The 13,236-nt window shown below is 37.4% G+C and overlaps 1 protein-coding gene across 2 annotated transcripts in view; it reads right to left on the bottom strand.

Annotated features, from left to right (window-relative positions):
- GSG1L (GSG1 like) overlaps positions 1-13,236 on the bottom strand; it is a 361,289-nt gene that overhangs the window by 24,861 nt on the left and 323,192 nt on the right. Inside the window, exon 6 of one of the 2 annotated variants that reach the window (XM_031962802.1) lies at positions 805-894. The exons of the other annotated variant lie outside the window; for it this stretch is intronic. Coding sequence (XP_031818662.1) covers positions 805-894 — 90 coding nt within the window. The remainder of the gene's footprint in view (positions 1-804; positions 895-13,236) is intronic. 2 annotated transcript variants of the gene reach the window in all.

Raw genomic sequence — 13,236 nt, forward strand, 5'->3', positions numbered from 1 at the left:
AATATTGTTATTCTCTAAGAAATGATAAGCAGGCTGATTTCAGAAAAGTCTGGAAAGATTTACATGAACTGATGCTAAGTGAAGTGAACAAACCAGGAGAATATTATACCCAATAACAGCAAGATTATGTGATGATCTACTTTGGTGGACTTGGCTCTTCTCAACAATGTAATGACTCAAAGCAATTCTAATAGATTGGGATGGAAAATGTCAATCAGATCCAGAGAGTGAAGTATGGAAACTGAATGTGTATGGAAGCACAGTATTTTCACCTTTTTTATTTGTTTGTTTTCTTATATTTTTTGTTCCTTTTGGTCTGATTTTTCTTGCACAACATGACAAATGTGGAAATATGTTTTAAAGGATCACACATATTTAACTCATATCAGATTGCTTGCTGTCTTGAGAATAGGGAAGGAAAATTTGGCTCACAAAGTTTTACAAAAATGAATGCTGAAAACCATTTTTACATGTATTTGGAAAAATAAAATACTATTGAGAAAAAAAAGAGAATAAACCGAGATGGTTGTCATTGGTGAGAGGGTCCCCATGCCCCAAGGCTATCAAGTAAACCAGATTTAATTACACAGTAATTCTAGAAATATTTACTGAGTCACAAGATAACATTAAGCTAGTAAGATTATGTGTAAATTACAAAGCATCATGAAGATAATTTCTACCTTCAAGAAGTTTATCATGGCAAGGCATAGAAGAAAGGGCAAGGATAGAGGCAACAGGTCTGGATTCTAGCTCTGGTTCTGCCACTAACAGACTGTGTGTGGAGAACTTGAACAAGTCACTTACCTTTTTTGGGATTTAACTTCCACCCTCACTCCGGTCATATGAGAGGCTTGAACTCTTATGATCCTTAAGGTCTCTTCCTTCCTTGGCACTCTATGTGCCATCACACATGTGTATATAAAAGGTAAACAACTACATGAATTAATCTGATGATATAAAATATATCACAAGACAGTATTACATAAAATCCCAAACTGGGACTAGACTTGGCACCAGAGGGAAAAATTAGGAAACAGAGAAGAAAATTGCAAAGAGACAAATTTGGTTTAATATGGGAGAAAACTTTCTAATAATTGGTTGTCAAAAAATAGAATATGCTACTTCATGAAGTAGCTCCTTTTCCCCTCAAATAGGGGCCTTCAGATTAAGGATGGATGACCCTTTGTTAGGGGTGTTAAAGAGGCAATTCTTGTTCAAAAATGGATTGGGCCAGATGGCCACCTGAGGTCCCTCCCAAATCTCCAATTCTGTGATTTTATGAGTGATACAGATAATTAGTGTTGTAGGAACTACCAAAAGGAAATGATTTCCCTGGTCTAATAGGATCAGGGAAGAGTATGAGTGAATAGAATTTAGTGAAATTGACAAGTCTTCTAGGAGTAAGAAATAGTGCAAGTAAAGACATCCTGGAAATATGTAAAGGGACTTCTGGGGATGTTGAGTAGGGCAGCCTGTTCCAAGCAGACAAAAGTAGTAGAAGAAAAGTGGAGTTGGATCATGAAGAGCCTCAAATACCATACTAAAGAGTTTGAATTTGTTCCTAAAACCAAGAAGGAATCATTAAAAATTTTTCAAAGAGAAGAATAGCATAATGCAAAAGTGCCATTTTAGAAAGACTGATTTAAGGGATGGATTATAGAGGAATTATATTATTAGTTTAAGCAAGAGGTGACTTGCTGGGCTATAGATGTGAAGTATCTCAGGAAGAAAAGAAGAACAGGACTTGGTGACTGATATGGGGGAAGGAATTTTCAAGGGTTTTAGCTCAGCATGACTAGACTGGTAAAATCACCAACACAAAAGGGGATGTCTGAGCAAGTTGCTGTTTGGCAGCAGAATGAATTCCGTTTTAGATAATGCTGTGTTTGAGATAGATGACAGAAGTAGAAAGGTCCAGTAGGCAGATATGGCCAATTTCATTCCTTAGGGAAGGAGCTGACATTTCTACTCTACTTGGCCTAGAAATGTTTGTTGTTTTTCTTTCTTTCTTTTTCATTCTAGCTGTGAATCAGTGTAGTGGGGCAGAAGGCAAAAGGCTGATGTTTGAACTTTAGCCCTGATGTTCACTAGCTGTAAGACCAAATGGCTCTCAATTTATACATCCATAAACTAAGAACAACATTTGCACTGTTATCTTCTAGGTTTTTTTCCTCCGTTGTTTTTGTTTGTTTGTTTTGTTTTGTGAGGAAAGTGAATTGAAAATTCTGAGAATTTCATACACTGAGTCAGAGAGAATCAGAGTCATGCTCCAAAGAGCAGAGATTTCAAGCCAGAAGGGATCAAGTCCAAACTCTTCATTTTAGAGATATGAAAACAGTCCCAGAGAGGGCGAACATCCAAACTCACATAATTAATAAGTGGCAGAGCCATCAAGATCACTTGTGAATCCTCTTAAACAAAGGGCAAGGTGAAATAAGTTTTTCTCTCTGAGAATTAATAGCGATTAAAGAGGAAAATAACATAACTCTTGCAGAAGGAACACTGGAAATAGGGTTAAGAAAATTTGTATTCTAATTCTGTCACTAAGTTCATCTATGACCTTGAGTAAGTAGGTTCTAAAATCTGACTCTTAGTTTCCTCATCTATAAATTGGGATGATTTGACTTGATTTCTCAGGTCCTTTCCAGTTCCAAATGCTATGATTCTAACAAAATAAGGGATAGAAATTATGTATTTCTATTACTCTGGGATCAGTAAAAAGTACATTTGATCATCAGTAGTGATTTTTGATTCTTCAGATACATGCAATTCCTCTGTTTCAGGTCAAAGCCCTATATACAATCCTGACTTCCATAACCTCAGAAAGCACTAATGAAACTGGAGAAAGTTCAGAGAAGAGCAATTGAAATGACAATTTGAATGGAGGGGCTACCATGTAAGCATATCTGGAAAAGATGAAGATTTTTCAATCTGGAAAGACAAAGGATTATAAGCACCACTCATCACACATATACCTATTGCTCTACTTGAACAGAGTAATTCATCTGGCCAGAGTTCATTTTTCTAACAAATCATAAAATCAAAGAATTTGGAGCTACAAGGGGCCTTAGATACCATCTAGTTTAACCTCCTCTTTTTAAAGCAAAGGTCAAATGACTGCATGAGGTCAAGTAGCTAGTAAGTAAAAGACCCAGATTCATAGACAATGAAAAACTACTTTTATTTCTCCAAAGGTTATTACCTGAGGTTTGAAGCATAGCAGGCAAAATGGTTAAGCAGTCAAATACCCACTTTAAACAGTCACAATAAACTCTTCCTCCTTTGTCTGTCCTGAACTAGATTTTAACTGCTGAAATCCCCAGAAGGGTCATAGTTCTGAAATGAACATTGGGAGCTTCTTGTGGAGTTCAGAAATAAAGTTTTGCTAGGAAGAAGGGCTTTGATGAAGCTTTAAGAAACTCAACAATGCAGCCAGTAGCAGAGAAAGGCAGATGACTTACATATTCATATTCACTATGTGGGCCATAGCCATAAACAAGTGAAATTAAAAACCAGTTCTGGTTCTGTCAAATTCCAATTTTTTGCAGGTGGGGAGTCTTGGGGAAAGGGGGGAAGAACATGACCAAATCATTCCAAGAGGGATCCCTCTTCTTCTCTTATCACTTCCTATCCTGGACACTAAGAAGTGGAGAATCACTTTGAGGTCATTTAGCCCACTCTTCTCATTTCACAAGTAACGAAATTGAAGACTACAGACTTGCCCAAAGTCACACAACTCATTCAGAGTCCAGGATTTAATATGGGATCCCAAGTGACACTGGCAATGCTTCTTATCCTGGTGATCTTTCTCCCTGTCCTTTATTTGTGTTTTAACTGACCTTCTTTGTCTAGATGTCAGGACAGTGCACAGAAATAACAAGAGCTCACATTTATATAGTATTTTCAAGTTAAGACAACAGCTCCTTCACTCAGCAACCCCCTTCTCCCACATAAACTCAAGAGTAAATATAGATAAGGCTGAGAGAAGGGTTTGACTGCCAATGGAATCCTCTACTCTGCTATTAGTTACATGTAGAAGCTGTGGGGAGAATTCAGGCTGAGATAATGGGACCCATTTATCATCTGGACATGAGAAGTTAGGGAATATTGATTCCAATATATTTACAATAGCTACATGTGTCTGCTTCCACCTGGGGTGAGGGTAGAGGTTGGGATGATGGTCATGCTTTTGTAAAGATGATTTTTTCTGTCATTCTAGGGTAGAAGAATAAGAACTGATAATAGAGAAGTATATTGTACAATAAGAAATGAAGTAGAAATTTTAAGACCAACTTTGAAAAAGGATCAATGCTATCTGTTTAATTTAGAGGTTATACAGGAGAAAAAATATTGGATATCACCAAAAATTGGGTTTTGAAGAGTCCTTAAAATGTAGAATGTCAGAGTTGAATAGGATCTTAAACTATAGAATATAAGATAAGTTATGACAAAAAAAAAGTTGGTGGCAGGGCTAGAAATGGAATCGAGATCACCTACTCTTTCCATAACATAGTATTTAGTTCTTGTTTTCAGGTACTGCCAAGAACCTCTCTTTCCTTTTTCAGGGAGGCAGCTGTGTACTCTGCCCTTTGGGGTTGGAGAAGAGAAGCAGACAGAGTCCTGACAACTTCCTTAACCAAATTTAGTTCCCTCTCTTTAATTCATGAGCTAGTTCTGAATATAAAAATGAATAGAAAATGTGGTCAGTTTGTTAAAGACAAGGATTTTCTTAGATGATGCTAGGGTAGAAAAACTACAACATATTTCTCCATGGTATAATGATGGCCCTCTCATAAACAGGCAGAAAGTTGACTTTCTTCCTTCCTACTTTGAGCCATTCTGTTAATATGCATGGTAAGTCTTTCAGCATTTCTTTATATGTAGGAAATGAATATATCCCATAGCTAATATAAAATATACACCGAGATCCTGCTTATGCTTCTATATTAGGAAGACACAGGCGTGAACCCCAACCTAAGTTTTAAGTAAATCATCCCTGTTGAATGAGATGGGAGTTTAATGAGCTAAAGAATGTGAGCAAAGGGAATCTAGTCCCCTTCTAATTAAAGGCCAGAATCTCCCAGGATTGAGCCTGGTCCAGACCTTGTAAATGGGTCCAGAGTTGAGATAGACTCCTTAATGGAAAAAGAGTAGGCATAGTATCCTAGCCCCCCTGGGTCCAGCAGCTGGTGCTTTATGTTATTATGGGAAGATATTCAGGACTCCTCCAGTGGCTGGATGAATGAAGCAATGCTGGTTGGCAGAAAAACTAAGGAACAGCATCTGGGGCTAAGGCTGATACATGCAGTGAGCTGGCCCCAGTAGTTACAGAATTTTTTTTTTTATTTTGGTTTGAAATGGAAAGAAGCAGTTGCAAATGTCACTATGTGACAATTTCCTCTGATTTGAACTGTAATTACATGCAGGAAACATCCTATGCTTTTACAAAGCAACCTTTTAAAAAATGACTGTGAGAAGAACTACCTAAAAATCTAAACAAACATCTTGAAGGATCAACTAACAGTGTGTAATGGGGCAGGGGGTGGGGGAGACTGGATAATGAGGGCCCATTCCTGAGCAAAGACAATAGGTTCTACCTACTGCCAATCCAGGGGAGCCAGGTGACTATGAGAGTCCTGTGGCTATTTCTTGTCTGTTTACTGCATGGTGAAGAAAAGCTTTTTAATTGACTACTGAGCTGAAACTAAGGGTACATATAAAAGATACTATCAGTCAGAATGAACTCTCTCTTCCTCGAAGGTGAATGAGATAAGAATGGTAAGCCTATGGATAGGAAGTCAATTGCACTAGAGTACTATCTCTAAAATGTGATCCTCAATACACGATATTCCCATTCCTTTGCCTCTTCTGCATTTGTTCTTCCTGGACTTGAATACATGTAAACTCTTACTTTGGGAAATGTGAAAGGTTGGAAAAGTCAATGAAGATCCAGAGTTTGACAGCAGTTTCTCCCTGACAGGAATCAGGACTGCTGTGAGTCAACCTGACAGCAGAGCTATGTCCTTCAAACTAGGGAGTGATTCCATCACACAATCACACAGTGATAGTGCTTCATGTAGAATTAAACTTGGTGGGCAAATATTTGTAGCCACCATCTTATATCTGAGGGGGGTGAGTGTGCTCTCTGTTCTAGGATATTTGTTTATATTTCTGTTCCTGGTATAACCCTTTGTAAAAATTTGGTGATATTCATTGGTTATCTAAGATATTCAGGAAACAATGATGACTTAAATGAGATTAGTGTGCTAATCATTGTTGATAATATTAGAGAGGATCTGCCAGAATGGGGGCTTTAGAGAGCAGGGAGGATTAAAAGAACCCCACAGTATCCTCATGGTTATTCCTAGAACTTCTGAGGGGGAGAAGCCAGTCAGGGTTTGGGAATTTGATCCTCTAGCATGTAGGGCAAGGAAGGGGATTGTTGAGAGAGTAAGTCCAAAATATCTCCTAGAAAAATGCTTTCAGGTAAATGAAAGACACTGTGCAAGTACAAATCAATCTGCTACCTCTGGGTCTCAATTTCTTACTCTGTAGGAGGGAAAGTAGTTAAACTAGATGAGCTCTCCTAGTTATGGCATTCCACATTCTATAGTAATTTCTAGTTCTGACATTCTCTATTCTATGTTTAGTTATCTTCAAGATATAACATTCTAAATTTTTTGACCCAAAGGCCTTTCTGCCTTTGACATTCTATGTTCTGAATACCCTACTAGTCCTAATATACGATGTTTGGAGATTTCTCCTAGCTCTGACATTCCTTCTATGTTCCTTGGTGCCTCCTATCTTACCTCTGACAATTCTATGACATTTAATTCCATGTTTTGATCTATGGAATCAACCACTAAATTGATCAGCAAGCATTTACCAAATGCCTATTGTGATGCCAGATCCTGTGCTAGACCCTGGAGATGCAAAATATAAAGAATGAAATCATTCCCGTTATCTTTAGCCAAAGGAATGTTACACATTTTCAGTATAGTTGGGAGCTAAGTAATATATCAGGAGTTCTTGACAACAGCAAGGGCCAACTAGCTTTACAATTCACGAATGGAATTGAGAAATATCGCACATATGGGAAATGAAAAATTGCTAAAGTTGTAATCAAACTGATTTTTCATTGGATGATTAAATACTGCCAATATAAGAAAATTTTCAGAATTGAGGGTATAGGCTAATCAAAGCTAAGACTCTAGGTTAAATTCTAAAATTGATGTCAAGCACAACCCCCCCCCCCCAATTCTAAACAGAAGTCATAGAATACTTAAGAGTTACCAAGAAGAATTTAGAACCTTACTCTTTTCTTAACTAAGTAAATCTTACCAATAGCCCAGGGAACAGAGAGATGCCAATTCCAGGAACTCAGTGGTGATAACTGGTCTTATTTGTGATTGAATTCCAGGATGCCTCCAAAACAACATCCAGAGAAATAAATGTCTATTAGAAATTCAATGGAAAGGAAAGAGAACTGGGAAAATGGAAGCTCTTTAAAAAACCTGAAGGAAAAGACACTCCAAAGGATGCTTCCATACACTCTTTATAGGTTCTAGGGAGAAAGTTAAAGGAGTTGGCTTCCAGATCTCTGTTATCATATTATTTAAAAGACAAAAGATGATGGTAGCTTTTCAAAAAAATGGATAGCAACCAATTGGTATTCAGATAGATCTTATTGAAGAAGTGCACTTGAATCCCCAGTATATCCATTGTCTCTTGGGATATTATCAGGCACTATCAACACCTCAATCTTGGCTCTCCAGACTCAAAAACTCTTGTCATCTTTGATTCTACCCTTGTCTTCACCAGCTATATCCAATAAATTGCCAACTCCGGTCACTCATGTCTCCCACAGTATCTCTAGCATCTGTATCTTTCTCTCTCCTTTCATTGCCATCCTTCTTATGTTTGCCAGCATCCTCTCTTCTCTTAAGTCACTCTTAACCCAATTGCCTAAATTGGGCATAGCAAATAGCATAGCCATACTGGAAGCTCCTTCTTCTAGATAGTTTTATTTAACCCAGTCAGTGCAAATTTGTGGTAGAAGCACATGCATAGTTGTAGTTGGGAAGTCCAACTAAGACATTGTCACTCCATAGACTATATAAGTCTATATAGTCTCCCAATGCATAGATCTGATCATATCACTCTACTCAAAATCCTTCAATGGGTTTCTATGATTTGCATGGTAAAATCCAATAAACATCCTTTTTCAGTGAACACAAGTGACCAGGAGAATAAAAATATGGAAGGTGGGAGAAAGAACAAATGGAAAATAAATTCTATTTTTGACATGCTAAGATCTTAGGATTGTAGATTTATTCCATACTGTTCTTCATACATTTTATGTTCTTGAAAAATTGGAATACTCAGTGATTCTTGATTATGTCCCTCCCTGACCTGCTGTTGTGCATTCTTGAGCTCTCATGTTTGAAATGCACTCCTTCCACATCTCAGTTGGTTGAAATCCTTTTAAGGTTCAGATGAGCTACTTCCTCCTTCATAATGCTTTCCCCGAACCACATTCTGATGCTCATGTAAATGATCCTTTCCTCCTCAAACATTCTGTCTGGATCTCTCTTTATCTTTATCACATTCCACTTTGTACATTACTTGTCTACATGTAAAATTCCATTAGCTATGCTTTTTGAGGCTGAATGCTGAACTGTTTTGCATCTTTGCATCCCTGGCATCTAATACCATGCCTTGTTCCAATACAAGAATATAACAAGGACACTATGGGAAGCTTATCCCTAGGGCAGAATGAAACTTATTTATTCATCATGGAATTCTATACTTATATAGTCTATGGAGTGACAATGTCTTAGTTGGATAAGAATGCTTCCCAACTACAACTATGCATGTGCTTCTACCACAAATTTTCACTGACTGGGTTAAATAAAACTATCTAAAAGAGGGAGCTTCCAGTATGACTATGTTATTTGCTATGCCCAAATAACATAAGCAAACCACACCACTATCTAAGCCTTTCAATCTTCACGACCAAGACTGGCCTTCTACAAGTTAGCCATATTTACAAACTCATGGCACCATCATCCCTATACTGAACACTACCTCCTAAGCTGATTTTACCAAGTATATTCACACTACACCCTTGTGTAGAGAAGCCCCACAATTGCCTCTGGTTTTCTAGCATCTAATTGTAACTTAGGAACTTTTAAAAACTCTTCTATCCTCTTTGCTATTCCTGGTCATTGGTTCCCTAGTCTTATCAATTTCTCTTCATTATATCTCCTGAATCTTTCCTGTTCTTTCTATTCCCATTGTCACTATTCTATCATTGGCCAATTGCAACAGCTTTCCATCTAGCCTTTCAACATTTATTCCTTATCGCCTTCAAACCATGCTTCATAGTGTTGCCAGACTCATCTTTCATGTCATATCACTTTTGGTTCAAAACCTTCAATTCAACAAACAGCTATTAAGTACATATGATGTACTGTCTTGTGCAAAATACTGGGAATAGAAAGTTTAAAAATAAAACATTTCCTGGTCTCAAAAAAGGAAGAAAAAAAACAATTTCCATTTTACTGGGAGCATACCAAACATAAGTAAATACAAATGGGATAAATATAAAATACAAAAATAAATAAGAAAATACAAAGATATTTTAATAACAAAGGGAGAGATGGAGGGAAAGAGGGAGGCGGAAAAATAGACATAGGGAGAGAGACAGAGAAACATAAAGAGACAGAGATAGAGAGACAGAAAGTGTACTAATAATTGGGGGAATCAGGAAAATCCTACAGAGCCCTGAAAAAAACTTAGGATTATAAGAGGTAAAAGTAAAAAAAAGAGTATATTCTAGGATGAAGCAATAGTCTGTAAAGGCATGGAGACTGAGAATGAAATGCTAGATGGGAAGATGGACAGCAGGCCAGTTTGGAAGAACATAGAACTTACAGAGAATGAAATAAGACTGAAAGGGCAGGTGAGAGAAAGATTACAGAAGGCCTTAATTACCAGGATACCAGGATACAGGCATGCATGCATACATATATATACACATACATGTGTGTAGGTATGTATATACTGAGGATTTTTTTGAGAGAGAATTGGAGCTAAGTGACTTGCTCACAGTCATATAGCTAGCAAGTGTTAAATGTCTGAGTTCAGATTTGAATTCAGTCCTCCTGACTCCAGGGACAGTGCTCTATCCACTGTACCATCTAGTTTCCCTACCACTGAAGATTTTTGGGACAGAAAATGACACACTCAGATCTACAATTGAGGAAGATTATTTTGATATCTGTATGAAGGATAGATTGGAGTGGCAAGAGATTAGGAAAAATCAGTTAGGAAGTTAATGCAATAATATAGGAAAGAGGTTAATTCAATAATAAAGGCTTGCTAGTGGCCTTCTATACACTTCCTCCAAGCTCCTGAACAAAAGTGCAGTCCATTTTTGAATTGGAGTGACTTCATGTGAGCAACAAGATGGAGTATTAGACATTTTCTCAGACACAAATAACCTCTCAAAAATGAAGCAATTTTTTTTGTTTCCATGGTCTAAGACACCCCAAGTCCCCCCCCCCCCAGAAGATAAAAAAAATCCATGAACTGATATTCACTGATCTTGAACTCATTTAGCCTCTCTCTCTCAGCTTCCCTGTAATAGGCATCGGGAATGCATCAGCAGACCCAACACCGGCTGACAACAGAACCTGCCACAACACTCTGATTTCCCCTTCTTCTTTTAAGTGCTATGCAGACCCCAGCTACAATCTGCAGAGATTTGCTCAGGCTTTTCAAGAGCAAAACCTTCCAGCATCCACAGCCCTATAGTACTAGCACTACAAAGATCTACAATGCTAGTGTTGGGTCAAAGACCTATGGAACAGAGGGAGACAAGATACTAGGATAAAACACTTGTGTGTAAGGGGTAAAGGTGGAGGATACTATCCCACACTCTACTAAGCCTAAGGAAAAGTTTAGTACAGTATCCAACTGGGTCCAGTGCTAACCCACAAAGTTCACTTGTGGCTGAGATTTAGGTTGGCAAACTGCTTTGCACAGCATGGAAGGAGCTCAAGCACTTTGAGACTGAGTACCAAGGAAACCATTATCAGAGGGGAGGGAGTCAGAAAGTGAGTGATAGGGGAAAATAAGTATGGGGTGGGCAGATGTTGAAATTACCCAACACTTGAGGAAGAAGAAACTCCTACCTTAAATACAAGCAGATAAATCAACAGGAAAACATTAACAACAGAAGGAAATATGGCCTCCAGATCTAGTAATGAACTCAGTCATCTATGAATAGATACTTCAAAACAAATGAAATTATCTAACACTTGATGGGATAGAGATCCCTGTGAAATCTGAAGAGAGCATGAAACAACAACATGCTGTTCCTGAGTGGTTCAAATGTATTATGAGAGCAGAGTTTATGGCCTGCATAACAAAAATGATGAAAAGATGAGCATAATTGGAATATCCAATGGCAAGCCTCACTAAAGAAACAAAAGAGAGAACTATAGATTGGCCATGCACATGCAGAAAAGGACAATCTAGAAGAGAAACAGAAAATCACGAACATCAAAAGAAAACATGTTCATTATACAAGGAAAACATGTTTTAGAATACATAGAAACAACCTAAAGATCATAGGTCTCCCATTAGAATACAACAGGATAGAAAACTTTAACAAAATGATGGAAGACAATTCCTCAGAACTTCTGAATATAGAAAATGAAATATCAATTGAAAGATTTCACAGATCATTTCCAGGGAAAGAAAAAAATAAAGTTTGCAAACTTCAGGACTAATAATAGTTAAATTTAACAATACAATTCAGAACAATAAGCTCTGCAAATCATCAGAAGAAAGACCTTCAAATACAAAGGAAAAAAAAATTAAATAATCCAAGACTATTCTGTACCCACTAGAAAAATTAAGAGATAATGGAATGATGTGTTCCAAAGAGCAATGAAACTCAGGATGTTGTCTAGAGATACTTTTTCTACAAATCTAAGCTTAATCATACATTGAAAAGGACAGATATTCAATAATAAAATGGTATTTGAAATTTGAAAATCAGACTGAAGAGATTATTTGCTTCTCAAACACCTCAAATAACAGAAATACAGGAGAAGTGAATAAATGCAATAGCCAAGGACAGAAACAGCAAAAGAGTGACAGCAAAGAGACCACTAAGAGACTTTTTCATAAGAGGTGAAGGTGGAAATCTATTAGAGATAAGTAGGTGATAGAGTGCATCATGGATAGAACCTGGTGACACCATGCTATAGGTGAACTGATTATTTTTGTGTGGGGGGGACTACATTACATATGGGAGAGTTCATGAAAAGGGAGAAAATAGAAAGGAGTATGTGATATACCAAAATCAAGGGCTAAAAATAAGAGGAAGGGGAATGGGTAAAGAGGGAAGGGAGGATAAAGAGGAGGAAAAATAGAGAGGCTTTACTTTGGTGGTGGAAAGGGATTTCATTGAAAAAAATTCCTATGGGTGAAGAAAGAGAGTCTGTGAAAGGAGATGAGGATAATGCATCTGGTTTTGGTGTTTAAAAGGTCTCATTTGTCATCAATAAAGAGAAAGTGGAATTTCTAGGGGCAACTGGAACATGGGGTAGTAAATAGCATGGGCTAAGGAATGAGATTTTCAGGCAAATGTCGGGGTGGGGGGAGGGAATTGGAGGAGGGTATAAATCAGCGGTAGACTGCATTATCAAGGAACTGATGGTAAGTGAAGTATATCATGGGGCAGTATTTTCTCTGATCCCGGCAATAATTGACATTTATTCTGGAGTTCAGGCAAAATGAAAAAATGGAATCCATACAGTAAGATCTACAAGATAGTGACCAAAACTTCCTAGAGAAGAAAACTTCGAATGGATACTTTGGAATCCTGGATTACATGAAAAATACATAGAAAAAAGAAAGACCAGATAATTAAAGGGATCATGAATTAGATAATAAGGATCTATAGTAGACAAAAAGAATGGATAATGAAGCAAATGAGAGAAATCCATTTTGAAAAGGGGCAAAAATGAAATATAAAAAAACCTAATAAATAGGACTAATTGAAAAGCAGGAGAGGAAGAGGGATCTATTTGACTAACAGAGAAGAGAAAAAGGGGAGGGGAAGAATTAATTAGCCAGATAAAAGCAGGAAAGAAAAAGGATTAAGCAAAAATCCAAAGGGAACAGGGTTATAAATAAGAAGAAAGAATCAAGGGTGAGGGG

This window comes from Sarcophilus harrisii, chromosome 1 (assembly GCF_902635505.1).
Source record: "Sarcophilus harrisii chromosome 1, mSarHar1.11, whole genome shotgun sequence".
Lineage (NCBI taxonomy): Eukaryota > Metazoa > Chordata > Mammalia > Dasyuromorphia > Dasyuridae > Sarcophilus > Sarcophilus harrisii.